At 36.7% G+C, this 22,137-nt stretch overlaps 1 protein-coding gene across 2 annotated transcripts; it reads left to right on the forward strand.

Annotated features, from left to right (window-relative positions):
* The first annotated feature begins 5,194 nt into the window (after positions 1-5,194).
* LOC123561403 (lathosterol oxidase-like) lies at positions 5,195-20,901 on the forward strand. 2 transcript variants are annotated; one of them, XM_053553225.1, is made up of 4 exons: positions 5,195-5,318; positions 13,652-13,886; positions 15,309-15,438; positions 17,449-20,901. In XM_053553225.1, the coding sequence occupies exons 2-4, from the start codon at positions 13,677-13,679 to the stop codon at positions 17,988-17,990; spliced, it is 882 nt and encodes a 293-aa protein (XP_053409200.1). In that variant the 5' UTR covers positions 5,195-5,318; positions 13,652-13,676; the 3' UTR covers positions 17,991-20,901. The 2 variants fall into 2 exon arrangements, with proteins under 2 accessions (XP_053409200.1, XP_053409199.1); XM_053553224.1 differs by having other exon boundaries at positions 5,234-5,379.
* The last annotated feature ends 1,236 nt before the right edge of the window (positions 20,902-22,137 follow it).

The raw sequence follows: 22,137 nt of genomic DNA on the forward strand, positions 1-22,137 counted from the left end.
TCACTTTGCCTGTACCAAATCAAAGAAAAGGCCAGATATAATTTTTAGCTCACCTGAGCCAAAGGCTCATAGTGAGCTTTTGTGACCGCTCAATGTTCGTCATCCATCGTGTGTCTGTCAACATTTTCTAAAAAAAACTTCTTGAAAACCACTGGGCAGAATTACACCAAACTTCACAGGAATGATCCTTGGATGGCCCCCTTTCAAAACTGTAGGAAGACCTAGGCCTTTGATATTTGGTATGAAGCATTGCCTTGTGGTCCTGTACAAAGATTGTTCAAATTATGCCTCTGGGATGAAAAAAGACCCTGCCCCATGGGGTCTCAAGGTTTACATAGACTTGTATAGGAAAAATACGTTAAAAATCTTCTTGCCTGAAACTGCAAGGCCTAGGCTTTTGATATTTGGTATGTTTCATTGTCTTGTGGTCCTCTACCAAAATTGTTTAAATTATGCCCCTGGGTTGAAAAGAGGCCCTGCCCTGGGGTCCCAAATTTAACATAGACGTATGGGGAAAAAAATAAAATATCTTCTTTTCTGAAAGTTCAAGGCCTAGGCTTTTGATATTTGGTATGTAGCATTGGCTAGTGGATCTCTAACAAGATTGTTCAAATTATGCCCCTGGGGTGAAAAGAGGCCCTGCCCTGGGGGTCACTTGTTATATGAGTTATATAGGAATAAATACTTCAAAAATTATCAGATCATATTTCCTAGACTGTTTAATTACAATTACCTGATGACCCCAAGCGATTAGGAGTCACTTGACTGTGACCTTGACCTACTGACCTACTTTCTTGTTTTTAGCTCACCTGTCACGTAATGACATGGTGAGCTTTTGTGATCGCCTGTCGTCCGTCCGTCCGTCGTCCGTTCACAATTTCTTGTGAACATGATAGAGACCACAGTTTGCAATCAACTTCAATCAAACTTGCACACAACTTTTATAGGCATAGTTAAAGGGCCAAAATTTATTATTTTTGGCTTGTGAAGACGATAGAGACCACATTTTGCAATCAACTTTGATCAAACTTGCACACAACTTCTATAGGCATAATATCTCGGTTCCTTTCGAAAACTGGCCAGATCCCATCATGGGTTCCAGAGTTATGATCCCTTAAACGGCCAAAATTTGCTATTTTGGGCTTGTGAACACGATAGAGACCACATTTTGTATTTGATTTTAATCAAACTTGCACATGACTTGTATTGGCATATTAATATCTCGGTTCCTTTTGAAAGCTGGCCAGATCACATCATGGGTTCCAGAGTTATGGCCCCTTAAAGGGCTAAAATTTGATATTTTTGGCTTGTGAACAGGAAAGAGACCACATTTTGCAATCAACTTTAATCAAACTTGCACTCAACTTGTATTGGCATAATATCTCGATTCCTTTTGAAAACTGGCCATATCCCATAATGGGTTCCAGAGTTATGGCCCCTTACAGGGCCAAAATTTGATATTTTTGGCTTGTGAACACGATAGAGACCACCTTTTGCAATCAACTTTAATCAAACTTGCACACAACTTGTATTGGATAATATCTCGGTTCCTTTCGAAAACTGGCCAGATCCTGTCATGGGTTCCAGAGTTATGGCCCCTTTAAGGTCCAAAATTTGCTTTTTTGGCTTTTGCAGCCATGTAGAGACTTCATTTATGGTTTGATTTGATACAAACTTGCAGAATATCTTCAAAAACAATAAATCTTGGATTCCATGATGAATCTGTCAGATCCAATTATAGATTCCGCAGTAATGGCCCCTAATTGACCCCTGAAATAGCCAAAATTTGGTGATTTTTACCTTGTGAACGTGACAGAAGTGACATTTTATGTTTGAATTTACCCACACTTACACACAACTTAAGTCACAATAAGATGTGGGTTCCTTTCGAAAATGGCTAGATTCCATCATAGGTTCTAGAGTTACTGGCCCTGAAAGGGGCAAAATTTTCTATTTTGGCCTTTTCAGTCATATAGAGGTTTCATTTATGCTTTGATTTGAAACAAACTTGCACAGAATGATTATCTTGATCTCTGGGCCTGGATCGAAACTAGGTCATGTCTGGTCAAAAACTAGGTCATCCGGTCAAATCAAAGGAAAGGCTTGTAAACAGCCTAGAGGTCCCACTTATGACCATATCTTCATGAAACTTGGTCAGAATGTTTATCTTGATGGTTCCTAGGCCAAGTTTGAAACTGGGTCATATGGGATCAGAAACTAGGTCACCAAGTCCAATCAAAGGAAAAGTGCCTTAACACTCTTGTATATTTGATGTGCATGAAACTTGGTCAGAAGTTTGTCTGTATGAAATATCTTACGAATTTTTATCTGGGTCATGTGGGGTCAAAAACTAGGTCGTCGGGTCAAATCAAAGAATAAGCTTGTTTACACCCTAGGGGGCACATTTTTGCTTCTATCTTCATAAATGTTGGTCAGAGGGTTTGTTATCATGAAGTCTTGACAAGTTCTTATCTGGGTCACGTGGGGTAAAATAATAGGTCACTAGGTCAAATCAAAGAAAATGCTTGTTTTCACTCAAGATGCCGTGTGACATTGGTCTGCTGATGCGTCAAGTGTGGTGTGTTGTGTGCTTGTCACCTTCGCTTTCAGCCTCCACCGCTGGCTAGCCTTCTGGTGAAAAAAGGAGCCGAGTGCGTAAGTCTTCCCTGCCAGTACATAGCCTCTCTGCAGACAAGCCCTTTTGCAGTGCCTCCCAGTTGGCGCCACACGGTAACTGAGCACCTTGCGGCCTCAGGCAGAACTGCAGGGGACTCGGAGGAGGTCTGCCCCCAGACATGTGGCATGCCAGGCCCACCGGTGTGTGGACACGCCCTGATGCCTATGAACAGACCCACGGCTATGGGACAAATAGCTCCTGTGTTCCCAGGATAAGGTTTTAACTCGGAACTAAGGGTGAGGTAACCCCGAAAGAAACCAAGAGAGTTGAAGACAGAGGTGCTGGGCCATTGGCGCTCTCTTAACGAACCACAGCACCATGCAATATCGCTATTACTACACAGCCATCCGGTATTCAACGATGTGGTGCTGAATCTCTGAGGTACCTCCAGGGGGATTCAGTGCCGGGCTCTGAGCCTCGACAGAGTCCACCCACAGCTACTGGGGGTCCCTCCTTTCGCGAACGACAAGAAGAAGAAGACTCAAGATGCCACGTTGTTTGGTCCAATCTTACTGAAAATTGTTCGTAATATTTGTCTCCATGTAATCACCAGGTAAAACATGTTTACACTGCTATGGTGTGTTACATATGAAGCGACCTAGGGCCGTCTTGGCCCTCTTGTTGTTAAAAGATACAGCCTTGAAATTTGAATGACATGTACAGTTTTGCACACCAGTCTTAAAACTGACTTTCAGTGACCATGAATGTGACCTACTGACCTACTTTCTAATATTTTAGCGTCAGTTTGCCATTTAAAACGTGGCTCATATTATTCGGATGAGCGATTTAGGGTCATCATGACCCCTTGTCATGTAAATGTATGTGGTTTAGACATTTCTTAATGGTGTGGTGCACATCAACAGTGAGTTTTCAGTACACAGACGTCCTAAAATCGGCAAAGAAATATATTACAACAATACAACTACAATGAAGATTTGAATAAACGATGCGTCATAAAATAGACTGACTGTTCCATAATTATATTTGGGCAGCACTATTTTAATTTTATTCAAAGGAGTGTTCACTGAAAATTTACCGTAGTGACTGAATAGCGAAGAGTGACCTGCATGGACTGATATTGGTCTGCACTGGCTGCATGCAGTTTGCTAATAAAGCAACGAGGCAACTGCCTCGGATCCCTCAACGTAATTGTGACACTGTAACTCCATCGTCAACATCGGTATCATTTGAGGTCTTAGATGAAATTTTGAAAGTACATGCGGCATTGCCTTTTGAGGTTACAGAGTCAAAGTTATGGCACTGTAAAAAATATGAAAGTCGTAGCTGTTATTAAAAAGTTATACAAATCCTGTGTGGATTAATGTTACAGCTCAGTTTATGCGTAGATTCTTATCAATTTCTTTTTGTTGGAGGTGGTTGTGTGGGGCTGTCCTATTATGCTAATATTCCAAGTCATGATTCCGGGGACAAGTAAGTCTCAAGGCAGACCAGTTTCGTAGACTGACACTAGCAAAAAATATCGCGACTCGCGTTGGACTAGGGGACAAGTGTGCTTTCCAAACTCTTTTTATGTCTTATCGCATAGTGCGGCAATTTTCCTTTGATCTTTGCAGCATGTTATACATAGTAACACACATTATTACTACAAAACTGTGCTGATATCTTACAAAACTGTTGCGATATATATCAACACGGAAATCTCTATGGAGTTTCATAAGAAAAAAAGTGTTCCGATATATATCAGCACAGTAAAACTGTTCCGATATATATCGGAACACTTTTTCTCTATTGAGGCCGTATCAAGGGAGTATAATTTTTTCCTTTCAAAGAAAAGATGATTTTAGCTCCAATTTACAGTTCACAGAGAAAGAATTGTCACAAACACCTACATTTATAAAGTAAAAGAATAAATAAACTAGAATATTTCAAAAACTTGATAGTTATTGCCAAATTCAGAAATACATGAAATATATGAAATTCTGAGATTTCTCAAATGTTTCTTTTTCTTTGATTTTTTTTTTACAAACAAAACAACAAGTTTTACAATATGTCTGGCCAATGAAATGCAAAGATTTAAAACCAATGCAGAAATTTGTTGGGTACTTTTATCTGGGGAACACATTTTCTAAAACAGAAGTTTTAGTGTTTCAGTCAGCGAGGCGCAGAAAGGGAATCAAAATAGTAAAAATAATAATAAACAAATTTAAATGAAAATGATATATAAATTTTAATGATAAACTATGCGATAAAACAGTTATAATATGTAGTGCTCGTGTGTTACCAGGATATATCAGAGCTAGGGGTACATCTCGTTATTTTTCTCTTCACATATCTGTCTCGGCCTACCGGCCTCGACGATATGTGCAGAGAAAAATACCCTCGATGTACCCCTAGCTCTGATATATCCTGGTAACACACTCTCACACATACTATAACTATTACGAATCGCATCTAAATGCAGTCTTTGGCGAGTGGCTTCGTTTTCTATGGGAGCTTAGTCGTGAAGATCAATTTCAGTCTTAATATGAATTACTTCCCTTGGTGTGCAATGTCATTGTATTAGGTCAAGGCTGTCGATATATGACGTGCTATATTTAATTATTATATATTGTTGACACTGTTTTTGACATGATATTGGAAAACGGTCCAAAGTTCAATTGATTGTTAAAAATGTTGTACGGTGAGTGTTTTACATATCTTTTGTAGGCCTACGATTTAATAACAGGGATTACCTTAAAATCGTAAGTTTGATTTTAATTATACAGTGTACCTTTTTAATTTTTTAAAAATCTAATTTGTGACCGTTATGCAAAAATTAGAGCATTAATTGACAGCTCATTAAATTTAAAACCTAACCGTAAAATATGCATGACTTATTTATGTTTATAATGTGCCACAAATATATAACCAATGTCGAATCATGTTAATACTGGGGCGTAACGAAAGTCTTGATATTGGGGCGTCCAATATTTTTAACGTAAAGTCTGCAAAACAACATAATACAACAACATCATTTTTCATGCAATGCAGTAAAGATTCAGTAGGATTTGACTATTCTAAGCTTCGATTCTCATCTTCTTTGCCGACAACATTCGATGTTAGGCCTATTGAGTAGGCTATAGGCCTACATATTATTGACCCATTGTCAACATTACACGGTGTATGATCAAACCTAATATATCTATAGATGGTCGTTAAGCACGTGAAAACAGCCTGTTTTAAGGATAACATGGTGTAATAGACCTCAATTTCACCAAAAGCGTACATACAACTTGATAATGTAAGCTTTAAAAATGTCAAACAACAGAAATCAGGTGCATATTGACAAGTTATATCGTGACAGAAGTTTTCAAAAATTTCCTTTAAATTACCTCCCCTGATAATTTTGGTTTTTCATGAGTTATCTCCCCTGAAAACTAGAAAAAATTGATTTTCTCCTACTCCCTATAGGGAATTTTAGATTTCTTATTGATATTTGTATCAGAATCATATAATGCAGCTTTCTACCGCAAAATTTTCTTGAAACTCAAGTTCAGATTCTCATAATCAAAGAAATTATATATTTCCCATAGGCATCAATGTTAACTTCAATACCGATTATCTCCCCAAAAAATGATAAAATTTGAAAAATCTCTCGGTGAAAAGTTTTTAATTTTGAATGTCTTTAAAGTGACCAAATTTCATTTAAATATTACCATCCAGTTACAAGATATGAAATATGGCTATTACACCATGTTATCCTTAAGACATAAAATAAAACCTTTTCAGACACGTAAGTTAATTCAAAAGACTACAAGGAGAAAATTAAGATATATGTACAAAAAGGTAATATTCAAAGGGTATACCGCGTTACCCATGTCTGATTTATGCTATATGTTTGCTGTAATGAATAATTTAGACGTTAAACACATTGTCTTGGCATTATATAATATATGTCTCTGTCAGTATGTAACTTGATACTTGTAATTTCTCCTTTTTTTTCATGCAGTACCGTCATGGAAATAAAAAAAAAACTTAAACAGAATACTTGAACTACCTAAGAAAAAATTCAACACGTACAAAGATAACGTTTAAAGCACACATGTCATCACATGATTCGAGATACACGCTGTATTTTCAGAATTGAATACAGAACTTAATAAAAGCTTCGCCTTTTAAAAAACTGATTACAAATGAGGTCACTTCACACTAGACTTTCAATCATATTGCAAAAGGAAGGTAAAAGACAGATTCATCCGCCGCGAAATATGTATGATCATACACCGTACATTAGATGTTTAATATGAATACGGCAACTGCGGGAAAAAAACATTAGAATATCTGAAGTAATTTCAGGTAACACACTTAACCGCCATTACATTATACGTCGACTGTATTATGTTCGTTTCAAGTTAATTTTGAAGTCAAGGCACTTATGGGCATCTGAAATAAACATAACATACAATGTAACATACAACAACATGGCATATTAAACAATATGTCATTATTGTGAACAATGTACAAGGAGGATGAGAAATGTTATTAAGGTAGTGGACCCGGAATCTCAATTGGTAAACTATAAACCCTCTAAATAATCTACAAGTCCAAGAAGAGCAAGCAAACACTCGGTTATTACCAAGTTTGATTACGGGTCCATCACTCCAAAACTAGTAAATTATCTAAAACTAGACATTATGTTTTTACAAAAGACTGCCAATTTAAGTAAAGTCGTTCTATCTCCACAATTCATAAATCTGGAGAATTTAAAAGCATTAGGACGTTTAAAGTAATAGTCATCAATATGCTTTTATTTGGTTAAGGTTTTGTATGTAAGCTGGTATCTCAGTAACCACTTGTGGGAATGGATTGAAACTTCACACACTTATTCACTGTGATTAAGTAACTTACATTGCACAGGTTCTCCTGTCGTTCGCGACTACACTGTCAGACCAGTAGCCTCGATGAAACTTGTGGTTTGCCGTAGATCCTCAATGCCTCCATAGAGTTTCTGGTGGATTGAGGTATCTATCGGGCCAAGTCGCAGCCCGCTCCTGGTCATGCCTTTTACATCTCTGAAGTATATGCTCCGCAGTCTGATCTTCTTCACCACATCGACAAGTTGGCGATGATGCCAGTCTTTATTTCTTGTACATGTGAGCATTGAGCTTGTTGTGCCCTGAGCGGAGCCTGGCCATCATCACTTGTTCAGACCGATCAAGGAGATGAAAAGCATCTTCCTCCATCCTTGCTCTCGTTAGTGCCTTGATGATGGTGACTTTCTCCTTGTAACTCACAGGTTCTGTTGGTTGTTCTGACTGAGCTCCTAGCTTAGTCAGTTTGTCTGCCTCTTCATTGCCTGCAAGTCCACAGTGGGATGGAATCTACTGAAGTGCTACTTTGCAGGCTATACTCAGGCTCTGCATTCCCCTGGCTAGCTGCGGAGCTTTATTGTTGATCAGAGCTCCCATGACAGACAGTGCATCTGTGAGAAAGACGACTGAGGAGCTTTCTTCTGTCGAGTCTTCAACCATTGAAACGACCTTCATGAGTGCTTCAGTCTCTGCCTTGTAATTGCTGCAGTGTTTTCCTGTGGTTGCATGCAGTGTTTCTCTCTTGCCAGATTGGTACTGAATGAAAACTCCTGCTCCTCCATCTTTGACGGCGCATGTGACTGATCCGTCTGTATAGACATGAGTCCGTGATTCCGGAGGATAGTCTTCATTGATCATAGCAAGTGCGAGGCTCTTCCGAATGCCTTCATTCTCTTGCTTCCCGCGGTCAAGACGAGGAACAGCAAGTCTCACTGTCACTGAGGACAGATCATTCGCTAGTGGGTTTATAATGTCTTCACTACCTAGGGGAGTCGTTGGTATGCTCAGCTCAGTTTTGAACTCTCTGTTGAGTTTCTTTGCCTCATGTACGAAGCTGCTACGTTTGAGCCGATTTTTTTTGTGTAGCCATCTAGCTTGGCTTTCATGGGATGGTCTTGAAAAGACCTGAACTTCTCTGCTTGAAGCAGAACCTTTGCATGCCTTCTGTCTTATAACGGCTGTGTGCATGTTAGCTTCTCCATGAAGGAGACTGGTGTAGACTTTGTAGCACCTGTCATGATCCGCAATGCTTGGTTCTGAACCTTGTCTAAAGCCTGTTGGTTAGTTTTGGCAGTAGTGGACCAGGCAGTGGAGCTATACTCTAAATGGGTTCTATAACACTATTTTGCATTTTTACAAAATTATGCCCCTTTTTCTACTTAGAAAATTTTTGTTAAGGTTTTGTATTTAAGCTGGTATCTTAGTACTCACTGATGGGAATGGATTGAAACTTCACACACTTGTTCCATGTTATGATCTGACATGTACTAAGCAAGTCACATAACTCTACGTTGGGTTTTTTTTCTTCAAAATTATTCCCCTTTTTCGACTTAGCAGTTTTTGGTTCAGTTTTTATATGTAAGCTGGTATCTCAGTATCCACTAATGGGAATGGATTGAAACAACACACACTTGTTCATTGTCATGATCTAAAGTGCACTTTGAAGGTCCCATAACTCTACTTTGCTTTTTTACAAAATTATGCCCCTTTTTCGACTTAGCAGTTTTTATGCCACCGAAGGGAGGCATATTAGTTTTCAACTGTCCGTCCGTTAGTTCGTCACAACGTTAACTTTTTGCATGAAGGCACTTTACTCGCGAACCACTGCACCCAGGATTTTCAAACTTCACATGCTGATAGTACTTATTGAGTACACGACCCCTATTGACTTTGGGGTCACCGGGTCAGAGGTCAAGGTCACCAGGTCAAAGGTCAATGCGCTCGGGGGCATTTGTCACCATTAGTGACAGCTCTTGTTGGTTAAGTTTTTGTATGTAAGCTGTATCTCAGTATCCCCTTATGGGAAAGGATTGAAACTTCACACACTTGTTCACTGTCATGATATGACATGCAGTGCAAAGGTTCAATAACTCTACTTTGCATTTTACAAAATTATGCCCCTTTTTCGACTTTTATATTCATTCAATTGAAAAGGCTGTTGAATAGTCGAGCGTTGCTGTCCTCCGATAGCTCTTGTTCTGTAGGTAGTTTATGATTCATGCACCTGAATTTACATAGTGTAACAGCAAGATCAATTGACAGTTTGAAATATTTTTCAAATACAAATTCTTGTTCATACATTCTGTAATTCAAACATTTACTAGAAATATTATGCCCTCCTTCGAAGAATGGGGAGTATATTGTTTTGTAGATGTCGGTCGGTCGGTATGTAAGACCAATCCGTTTCCGGATGATAACTCAAGAACGCTTGGGCGTAGGATCATGGAAGTTGATAGGAAGATTGGTAATTACCTGCAGACCCCTATTGATTTTGAGATCTGTATGTCAAAGGTCAAGGTCACAGTGATCCTGAACAGTTAAACGGTTTTCGGATGATAATTCAAGAACGCTTGGGCAAAGGATCAAGAAAATTAATAGAGAGGTTAGTCATGACCAGCAGGTGACCCCTATTGATTTTGAGGTCAGTATGTCAAAGTTCAAGGTCACAGTGACCCGGAACAGTTAAAAGGTTTCCGGATGAAAACTCAAGATTGCTTGGGCCTAGGATCGTGAAAGTTGATAGGGAGGTTGATCATGACCAGCAGATGACCCCTATTGATTTTGAGGTCAAAGGTCAAGGTCAAGGTCACAGTGACCAGGAACAGTAGAACGGTTTCCCTGCGATAACTCAAGAACGCTTGAGCCTATGCTCAGGAAAATTGATAGGGAGATTGATCATGACCAGCAGATGACCCCTATTGATTTTGAGGTCATTTGGTCAAAGTTCAAGGTCAGATTGGCCAGGAACAGTTAAATGATTTCTGGACGATAACTTGAGAACGCTTGGGCCAAGGGTCCTGAAAGATGATAGAGAGGTTCGTCATGACCAGGAGATGACCCCTATTGATTTTAAAGTCAGTGATCAAAGGTCAAGGTTACAGTGACCCGGAAGATTTAAACCGTTTCCAGACAATAACTTGAGAACGCTTCGGCCTAGGATCATAAAACTTGTTAGGGAGGTTGGTTATGACCTGTAGATGACCCCTCAGTAGGTCAAAGCTCAATGTCACATTGAACCAGAACAGTAGAACTTTCGTTTACAGTGAGCAAATAATTTCTGTTCCTTGTGCAATTACTGAATGCATCAAGGGGGCATTTCGTGTTCGACGAGCTCTTGTTAACAATACTGTTCCAGTTTTGTGTAAACTGTTCGTTAAGCCTGGAGTTAACAATGCGGGGATACCAATGTGGAATCAAATCCACCGGACAAAATCCCTCCACTGCTGGGATGGAGTTTTGTCCGCATTCCCTATCAAAAATTGCTTTTATTTTTTTTATATTGTATGGGCGACGGATGTAAATTAGATATTAATATTCCTTATAACTTGATTATGTAAATCTCCGATCCTTAGTTTTTTTTGCTATGACTGTATTCAAAAATGATCTTCAATATAGGTTTTGACATCAAGACTTCTCCTGAGTTATGCTTTTGTTATACGCCAATAGGGACGTAGTATATTATGACGCCGGTGTCAATCTATCCGTCAGTTTGTCTGTCCATCCATCTGTCCGTCCGTCCGTTAGCAATTTATTGGCCGCTCTGTTACATGGTCAGCTTTTAACGAGAATTTGCAAGAATTCTCTCCCTTAATTATTGACTGTGTTAAAGCAATTCCCTTCAAACTGGATTTCCTCCCTTACATTAGCTCAAGTCGTGTCATTCATTACCTAAGTTAATAATTCTTTGTCATGGATTTTGCATTGATCTAATACATGTATTTTGCTTTAGGTAATACACGGAAATAAGGCTCGCATGTTACTCCATAGAAAGCAACAAAACATGTAGTCAGTTTTTTTTATATAAATCATGTTGTTTTATAGATTCATATAGAAGTATTATTCATGTAAAGATATAAAACATTTCTGTAAAAAAACACTATGTTACCTTATGATATTGCTAAATTCGTGTTGTCATGTAACAGAAAATGAAAACATTTAAATAAATTTCTTTTGTTTTGAAACTTTGAATCCTGCGAAACATTGAAATCCGAAAATTAGTTCATAAACGAGCTTTCCCACAAACACATGTATACATAATAGTTTTCCTCGAGAAAAACGAAACTTGTGTGAAGATACATGTATTCCATTTTGACTGATTGTTCTTGTCCATATAACGGTACTTTTGTTTAACTTTCATGTCTAGAAGTTTGCCTTTTAAAACATGGTATTACAATAAAATAAGGTAATAAACTGAACAATACTGTATTTGACAGGCAATGGCAAAGAAAAACCCGAGCAATTTAACAAACTTAAAAAACATACATGTTACTAAAACACGCGCACACATGTTTTATTAACTGGTCTTGATCCAAGGTTTTCCATAGAAATCAAAGAAAGAAAGAATCTATTGAATTATGAATCAAGTTTCTGATTTTTTTTCTGATCAGCATTGGTGCGTGTACGTGTATCATAGAGATCCTAACTAATTTTTTAAACAATTAGCTCTGATTCATCCTGTCTACTTATTTATAGTGTCTAAGTTACTTGATTATACATAAATCAAATATGCCATTCAGATATGTGTTTGTACATACTATACAATTCAATCATGAAATCAAATTTATCGTGTAAACTGAAGTCTTTAGCTGTAAAGGTGACTGTTTTTTCATGTTTTCCACGAACAAAACCGTGGCAAAAAAATGTAGGTCGTTCTAAAGAGATAATCCTACCGTGCAAACTCATGGAAAGCATGCAATTTTTTTTTCAAGCTTGGATTTCATTTCTAAAGTAGACATGATATTGCGCGTCTGTTAATTTCACCCTGTCTTTGCACATCGTGGAAATCATGCTGTGTCTTTTGTTTAAATAAATGTACACATTCTCTCCCCCCTCTCTCCAGCTTTCAGTGAGGGCCTAACTTGCAAATTACACTATTTCATTAGAAAAGTATTCTTTGAAGTAGTTTTTCTCCTGTCGTCGAATGTTTCAATATTCCAAAGATATTTAGCTTTCAGTCGGAAATTATGTAATTTATGTTAATTCGTATTGTTTCCATAAAAAGTTTGGTGAAAAATCAAAGCTCTGCCTGTTCTATTCAGTTCTTTTCATTCTTTTCTAATTTTTTTTTTAATTAGACAATTATGAACGTTATTATTTTAAAGACTATATTGAATCGTACATCAGTTGTTGGTATATGCAGTTCCGTAAATTAACACGGTTTAAGTTACATCAGAACTTTAAGAAATCCACAAGTTTTTTTATTTCTTGGTACACTTTGAAGTAAAATGGAAGCAAGAAGCCTTTACCCTATTACACTTAAAATTATATTATTGTATTGTTTATAAAGTCAAAAATACCTACATATGTGATAATAAATTGTCATGCTTTGGAAAATATGATTTATTTGCCTCTAAAGTAGAAGAAATTGAAAAGTTTACTGTTTTTCACTTTATGTTCAATATAAGCGACGGTGATACTTTTAAAACAAAAGTGGAAGCAAGAAGATGTTCAGTTAGAATAAATATTTTCACATTAAATTGAAGAGAAGAAATTGAAGTTTTCTGTCATATCTGGTAAAATATTCACAAACCAAAAGACATATTAGAAATTAATCATTGCAAATAAATTTCCTATATAATCTATTGCTCAAAGTAATGTCAATAGGGAAACCAATATTGCGTATCGGATAATTTTCAAGGGGGACAACCTACTATAATAAGCCAGTCAAATATAATAAAAGCTGGGGATGCTTTTGGACCCCTTGAAGGATTTCAAAGAAACTTGACACAAATGTTCACCATATTGAGGCATGTTTTAGATGGCTCGCTTCAAGGTCAGTGTCACATTTGAGGGATCAAATGTCATACCTTCGGGCGTATATTGCTCTGCATTGTGACGCTTTTGTTAAAATTTATGCTACACTAAAAATGATGCTAGAAACTAATATTACAGTGATTTTGTAATCCTTAGATATATTTTTTGTATCTGTTTACATTACTTTAAGGCTAAAACTGTGATAATTGGGAGAAATGGATCTGGTTCTCAACACCGCCGATCACTACATCTTGACGCCGCACGTGTATCCGACGTGGTGGAAAGAAGATGACGTCACACGTCAGCTAATCAGTCTGTTTGCAATCGTTAACATTGGTGGATACATCATGTACTTGTCGTTGGCGACATTAAGTTTCTTTTTCGTCTTTGACCGAAGACTGCTGAAACATCCAAAAATTCTCAAGGTATTTCAAAACATGCTTTCTCACCTGAACCACGACCCAGTTTTAAAGGGTCACAAACATGCTCAAAATTCAATATCCAGATTTTAAAAACGAGAGAATTTCTTTATAACACAGAACAATCATGACAGAATTGAATCGGACTCTTTATCCTGTCATATCTTAGATTTTAACTAGTTTGACAGTTGGAAATTCAATATCCGTTATGATATTTGCACGTTTCCAACAAACAAAACATTCGTGTGTTTTTTAGCTCAGGGTGAGCTATTGTGATCGCTTATCGTCCGTCGTCCGTCCAGTGACATCTCCTTTGAAACTGTTGGTCAGAATTGAACCAAACTTGGTTAGTAGCATCCTGTCATGGTCCTCTATCAAGTTTTTTCGAATGTTTCAGCTTGGCCTTTTTACGGGCCGCCAGAGCTAAAGATAGAAAAAAAACTGTAACTGACTTCTTCTCATGAAGCGCAAGGAGAATCTTCATCAAACTTGGTCTATAACATCATTTTAAGCATCATTATAAGATTTTCTTTCTCTTTTTTTTCAAATTGGATTGCCTAGTCTCTTTTATAGGCCGCTAGAGCTAGAAAACCACCTTTAATCCACCCATGAGCCAATTGATTGTGGAGCATCATTGTCAGATCTTATGCATTTATTTAGTGTTGGACGATTTATGCATATTATGGACCAATGGACTTGACAATTGAAAGAAAAATACGTTTAAGCGACTTCTCATGAACTGCTAGATTGATATTCATTAAACTTGAACTGTAGTGTTATTGTAAGTACTCTCCCAATTTGTTCAAATGGGGTTGCTTGGACCCTTTTAGGGGCCACTAGTTCCAAAAATAGAAATGCCTTTAAACGACTTCTTCAGATGAACTGCTCGGTATCTTTTCATGAAATTTGGTCTGTAGCATCACTGTAACGTCCTCTCCCAGATTGATTCGAATGGGAGCACAGGCCCCTTCTAGCGGGTGCTGGAGTTGAAAATAGAATAACATTTAAACAACTTCTGCACGTGAATGGCTTGATGGATCTTCACCAAACTTGGTCTGTATCATTATTGTAAACTGTTCTCCCAAAAGTTTTCAAAAGAGGGAGCTTGGCCATTTGTAGGGGCATTAGGGCTGAAAATATAAATACATTTAAACAACTTGTTCTCGTGGATCGCAAGATAGATCTTCATCAAATTTTGTCTATAGCATATCATTATAATGTCCTCTCCAAATTTTGATGAAAAGTGGATACTTGACCCCGTTTAGTGGCCACCATAGCTTAAAATAGAAATACCTTTAAAGAACGCCTGATCATGAACTGCTTGATTGATCTGCATCAAGTTTGTTCTGAGGCATCATTTTAAGTTGCTCTTCTAGACTTCGAGGAAAAGGGATGTAGTGATCGAAAGTTGTTATTGCTTCTGTTTAGGATCAAGTGAAACTGGAAATAATGTACACGTGCAGCTCTATTCCGTTGATGGCTGTACCCACCGTGGCCCTGTTCCTGTTAGAAGTTCGAGGATACAGTAAACTGTACGACAGCGTTGACAACAAACTAGGTAAGGGATTTTAAGTATTAATGCAACTTTATCCTAGATGTGTGGTAGAATCAAAGCTCCCCATAAAACAATAGTCATTTTTAAGTAGTAGTGTTGCTTTATGCTGTAGTCATGCTTTAAGCAAAAGTCATGATCTGTACAGTAGTTTTGCTTAATGCTGTAGTAATATTTATGGACTATAATAATGCTTTAAGCAGTAGTTTTGCTGTATGCTGTAGTCATACGTTAAGCAATAATCATGCTCTGTGCAGTACTCTTGCTCTAAGCAGTAGTTATGTTTTATGTGGTAGTAACACAATAATTATGCAGCAGTCATACTCAATGCAGTAGTTATACTCCGTCTTGAGGAATAGTCATGCTCTGTGCTGTAGATATGTTTAAACATTAGTGATGCTCTCTGCTGCTCCCTGTAGTAGTCTTGCTTTCAGCAGTAGCTATATATATATAGTCATTCTCTGTGTAGTAATCATGCTTCATGCTGTACTCGTGCTCTATGCAGTAGTCATGCTTTTCATTCTGTAGTCATGCTTTATGCAGTAGACATACTTCATGCTGTGATCATGTTTTATGCAGTAGTCCTGCTTTATGACGTAGCCATGTTTGTATGCAGTAGTCAAACCTATATTGTAGTCATGCTGTATGCAGTAGTCATGCTGTAAGAAGTAATCATGCTTTATATGTTGTAGTTATGCTGTATGCAGTAGTCATACTTTAAGAAGTAGTCATGCTTTATGATGTAGTCATGCTCTTTGCAGTACTCATGCTTTACGTTGTAGTCATGCTGTATGCAGTAGTCGTGTTCTGTACTGTAGTCATATTTGAATATTAGTCATGCTCTTTGCAGAAGTGTTCTCTATGCAGTAGACATTATACTTTAAGCAATAGTCATGCTTTATGAAGTAGTTATACTTTAAGCGATAGTCATGCTCTGTGCAGTATTTATTCTTTAAGCGATAGTCATGCTCTGTGCAGTATTTATACTTTAAGCGATAGTCATGCTCTGTGCAGTATTTATTCTTTAAGCGATAGTCATGCTCTGTGCAGTATTTATTCTTTAAGCGATAGTCATGCTCTGTGCAGTATTTATACTTTAAGCGATAGTCATGCTCTGTGCAGTACTTATACTTTAAGCGATAGTCCTGCTCTATGCAGAAGTTATACTTTAAGCGATAGTCCTGCTCTATGCAGTAGTTATACTTTAAGCAATAGTCATGCTCTGTGCAGTAGTTATTCCTTAAGCGATAGTCATGCTTTATGCAGTAGTTATACTTTAAGCGATAGTCATGCTCTGTGCAGTATTTATACTTTAAGCGATAGTCATGCTCTGTGCAGTATTTATACTTTAAGCGATAGTCATGCTCTGTGCAGTATTTATACTTTAAGCGATAGTCATGCTCTATGCAGTATTTATACTTTAAGCAATAGTCCTGCTCTGTGTAGTAGTTTTACTTTAAGCAATAGGCCTGCTCTATGCAGAAGTTATACTTTAAGCAATAGTCCTGTTCTATGCAGAAGTTATACTTTAAGCGATAGTCATGCTTTATGCAGTATTTATACTTTAAGCAATCATGTCGTTCATTTGGAAATACTCGATGAACGTCCAGTGATGTCCGAGGTAAAACAGATTGTGTGAATTATACGAAACATGCTTCAAAAAGATAGTTGCAAAAAGATAGTTTGTTTATTTATTTTTTAATGAAATTTCTCTTTGTAATATAAGACATGTACAAATTTTTCATGCAGACATTAAATTTGTGAACCTTTCAAGCATTATGGATGGATCAATGTCTGCTCAAGTTGTAATTTTGGTGCAACAATAAATAGTAGAAAAGGAAGTTCGGATCATGCACGCATAATGACAATACTCTCTGTTAGCTTCGTTTTCAATGCGTGTCCTTTTTTGTTTTACTTTTATCAAGAAGCGCAATCAGTGTTGGCTTTGTAAGATAATGGCCTGCGACCATAAACTAAAGATATGTAACTGTTCAACATAATTTTTCTGTTTTGCAGGTTATGCTGGTATCGTGATTTCTGCGTTCACGTTTATTCTGTTCACGGACGCTTGTATCTACTGGATTCATCGTTTCTTGCACCACAAACTTGTGTACAAGCACGTGCACAAACCGCATCACAAGTGGCTAGTCCCCACCCCTTTCGCAAGCCACGCCTTTCATCCACTGGACGGATTTCTACAGAGTTGTCCGTATCATATTTATCCATTTTTATTTCCATTACATAAAGGACTGTATTTGTGTCTTTTTGTGTTTGTGAACATTTGGACAGTGTCTATACACGATGGTGATTATAGGGTACCAGACGTTCTTAAACCCTTTATAAATGGTTCCGCGCACCACACGGATCATCATCTGTTTTACAATTATAACTATGGACAATTTTTCACACTGTGGGACAGGATTGGGGGCTCGTTCAGGTGGCCGAGTTCATTCAACGGAGAGGGACCAGCGAATGCGGTAGAAGAATTGGACAAATCTGCTGCACAAAATGGTCACACTCCTCAGAATGGACACCTGGATCCTAAAAAGAAAAATTAGATTTAGATCTATAACCTGTTTCACTACTGTGATATAAAATATTTTGTTACAATCATATCATTCATTTAAGTTATAGGTTCTACATTGAACTCTTTATATAAAACGTTACGATGTGACAGCAATAGCATGTACATAATCACGATATTGAGTTACATTTTTAAGGGACACATCTCCGGATTTATTTTTTTTCGAAAAATTAAGAACGTACTGTCGTGCCTTGTTAAATATAGAAAGGTATAAGATACATTCAAGCAATTCTATGAATAATTAGTTGCAAAAACATTTGTGTAAATTATAAAAAAATATTTGGATGCAGTTTTTTACCACATTCTACAAATATCAACAAGATTGAATTTTCTTGGCTGATATTTAGAACACATTCACATCTATATTAAAACCTTTTTTTAGGAAAGACTGGATGCATGCTGCTTTAAAACTTTGCAATCGGAATCATAAAAAAGTCGCAGTTGCATAAATAGTTTTTGTATGTACATGTACGATTTTTATTACTCTTCTTCATATGATATTGGCAATATTTGTTTACTTTTAAAAATGTTATTGATAATATATTTTTTTACTTTTCCTTCATGTTTTAACACCTTCGTTTCTTTTTTCAGGGCTATGCCTGTTGTTTTAATAACAATGTAGACGCTATGATGATATTGACTAACAGGGTACAGTTAGAATAGTTCATTACCAGTGAAAAGTACTTTTAATATTTTCACTAATAAACTTCACTCAAAAATGTGCAATCTGTCTTAAAACTTCTAATATAGAGATAATTATTCATGTTCAGACAAAATTATGTAGAATTTAATATCTCTTATCTATTTGTCAAATGTTTATGATACAGAACACTTTAAAAGGTCATTAAATGAAATAGGAGATGAAGATTACTGTTGTTAAGTTTTAGCTAAATAGGAGGAGATGAAGATTACTGTTGTTAAGTTTTAGCTAAATAGGAGGAGATGAAGATTACTGTTGTTAAATTTTAGCTAAATATGAGGAGATGAGGATTACTGTTGTTAAGTTTTAGCTAAATAGGAGGAGATGAAGATTACTTTTGTTAAGTTTTAGCTAAATAGGAGGAGATGAGGATTACTGTTGTTAAGTTTTAGCTAACTTTTCTTGATTACAAAGTAATTGCTCGAGGTTAGCTAGTGTGATTGGCCTGTGTCCATCGTCCGTCGTTGTCGGTTGTTGTAGGCTACTGTTACATGTCACAATTTTAACGCACTTGGTCAAAATGTTAATAAAAACACTCTATTATGAATATGTATGTCACCAGAAAAGATTAACTAACAACGTCTGAGGATTATTTACGTTTATTTATGTTTCCAATAAATGTTTTATCGCTTGCGTTGAGCTCGGCACGGCCTCAAAATGGCCGATCAGAGTATATGCGCTAGCGGCTTTCATTAGTGCGTCCGTCCGATTTTGTCTGGACAATAACTTTAACATATACGAGTTCTTATGTTTCTTTCATATCAATGTTTTTCTAAATAAGTCATTATATCACGCGCAAACCCTATGTCATATCTTAAAGGTAAATTTGATATACATTAAGCAATCTATTTTTTTATGCCTAAGTGTTTGCTTATATGAGTCAAAAGAGTCATACGCAAATTCCAGGCCTCTATGTCAATGGTCAAGGTCTCAGAAGGTCTATAAATCTGGTCTAGACCATAAAGTTGACTTGCATTGAGTAATTTCTTTTTTCTTATTTTGCAGAAATTAGCTTGGTTAAACATGTATTGCAACAGGTCACAGGTCCCTATCTCAAAGGTCAAGGTCACACTAAGGAGTCAAAGGTCATGTAGTATTTTGTTGGTGCTGTAACTTTGACTTGTATGGAGCTTTTGTTTTATTTTGGTTGAAAAGTACGAGTTACTGAGGCGGCATTTGACCATTATTTTAAGAGATTTCTTATTTTTAGTATGTTCTGTTAGAGATTTATTTAATGAATAAAAAGACCCATTACATAGAATTAGATCCCTAAGAAAAATGTATATTTCTTTTTTTTTACTTTTGTAATTACTTCCCTTTAACATGGAAGTATTCAAAAAGTGGGCATTTTCTTTTAATTTCGACACGATTTCTTGTTTTACATTTACATTTGATAGTTTTCGAGATATTTCAACAATCTGGACCAAAAGGCAAGTTTTAAAACAGTGTGTAGCTTCCGAATTCATTTGCTTCGAATGTATCCTGGTAGCGCACCCAAGATAGGTAAAGGGAAATAAGTTTTTTACAAACTTGCATTCTTTATGAATTTCGGCTAACTATGTATATGTTAATGTAAATTTTTGCTAAATATGATACAATAGTTCGTATATTTGTATAATTCCATAGGCAAAGTAGATTTATGAAATTGGTACATATGCTATAAAAACTCTATCTTGTTTTGCAACCAGGATAGGAAAATCAATTTATAAGAATACTCCTGTGAAAATCTTCCATGTATTAGGCTCTCAATGAACACAAGTGTAAATGATCATTTCTTAAACTTTCAAACAAATCCGTTACTTGATCAAGTATGTCATTGCGACATTTTTATGTAAAGCTTTGTGATTGTGTGAGTTTATAATACGTTATTAATGTCATGTTTAAACATAGAATGTTTGTTTTATACAATAAAAGTATGTTAAAAAGTTTCGCATATAAATCGTATTTGATATAAAATATAGTATTTTGCATTAAAGTCTGCTATTTATCAAAATTCATGTATTATTTAAAAAAAATCTTACTACTTCCTGTTATTTGCTAAAAACATATTCTTGTCATAGAAGAAATACATTTTTCGATTTGTTAATTTGACATTAGGCCTAAAATACATTTTATTTTTTTAATAAAAGTAACATGTACTATACTTTACACAATTATATATTAAATGTTGTTGTAAAAACCTTAATTTGTTTCTTATGAAAAGTCCCTTCTTTATTCTAATTTTTGCTCATTAACCCCTATCATACTGGACACGACTGATCCGTGCAGTCTTATCATGATCTGCACTGTCCGCCATTAAGTCAGTAGCTTTTCGGTTTGTGCCACTTTTAAATAGCTAATGGTGCTGTCTAAATTGAAAGACGGACAAGTTCATTATAGAAATTTAGCAGGGTAAGGGTAAAACCTTTTAGAGAGGTGTATTACTGATATTGCATAGTGATTTTCAGTTTAGCATAGTATGTACTATTGTACGGATCTAATATACCCATTGTAGCATACACGATGCCCGTCTGACTGTGCTAAAGTAACTAGCATACCCTGTCGTACATGTTAGGCCATCCAAGACAAGATAATCGCAAGTAAGATTTTTCTTAGCAATAAAATTGCCAACAGTCTGAATGTGAAGAAAAGAACAACAACAACAAGGCGACTCCATTAATGAGGCATGAAACAGTTTTCAGAGCTTCTAGGACATTAGACGCCTTCTTGGCTTTCAAGCCTGTACTCACACACCTAAAATACAAATATTGCAACATTAACTAGACTACATGTGTCACCGGCAATACATCACGGTCTAAAATCTAGTTTTTAACTTACAAGCCATGAAATCTGTGCTCTCCCGATCTCAAAATCTGGTGAAGGAAAAAGCTAAATTTGCCAGTTACCAAATTGCTACAGAAATTTCTCTTCAAATAAACTGCTACACAGTTTCCTACTATAGTAATGCGCAGACGACCTAGCCGAGGATGCTGCTTTTCTGCGACCTGTTTCTTCGAATATACCAATAATACCTCAAACAGTCAGCGACAACTTTGCCCACAAACTAATCTTCACATGATCGACATAACTTGACAGTCAGCGCTACAACTCACCTCCCGCTAGATCATAGAATCCAGGTAATTCAGACGCTACACAAGATACAAAAAAAACTTGTTCCGAAAACCAGCTCGTGTTACGTAACACGCGACTGCTAAACAGACCAGCGATTCTCAGGAATCAGATCGCGACTCGAGATACGCGAAATAGGAAGTCAAAACCTAAGTCATTAGTTATGCTATGTTACGTTTTATTCAGCTATCTGTTATGCTGGTTACTTTTTTTTTACGTCGTGCTTGATAAATCTGTCTGGAAACTAGACCTAGTACCAGCAGGGACATCGTGTGCCAGTTCTTCGTTAAACCCTTTACTAACAAAGAATTCC

Source organism: Mercenaria mercenaria, chromosome 10 (genome assembly GCF_021730395.1).
Source record: "Mercenaria mercenaria strain notata chromosome 10, MADL_Memer_1, whole genome shotgun sequence".
In the NCBI taxonomy this organism is placed as follows: domain Eukaryota; kingdom Metazoa; phylum Mollusca; class Bivalvia; order Venerida; family Veneridae; genus Mercenaria; species Mercenaria mercenaria.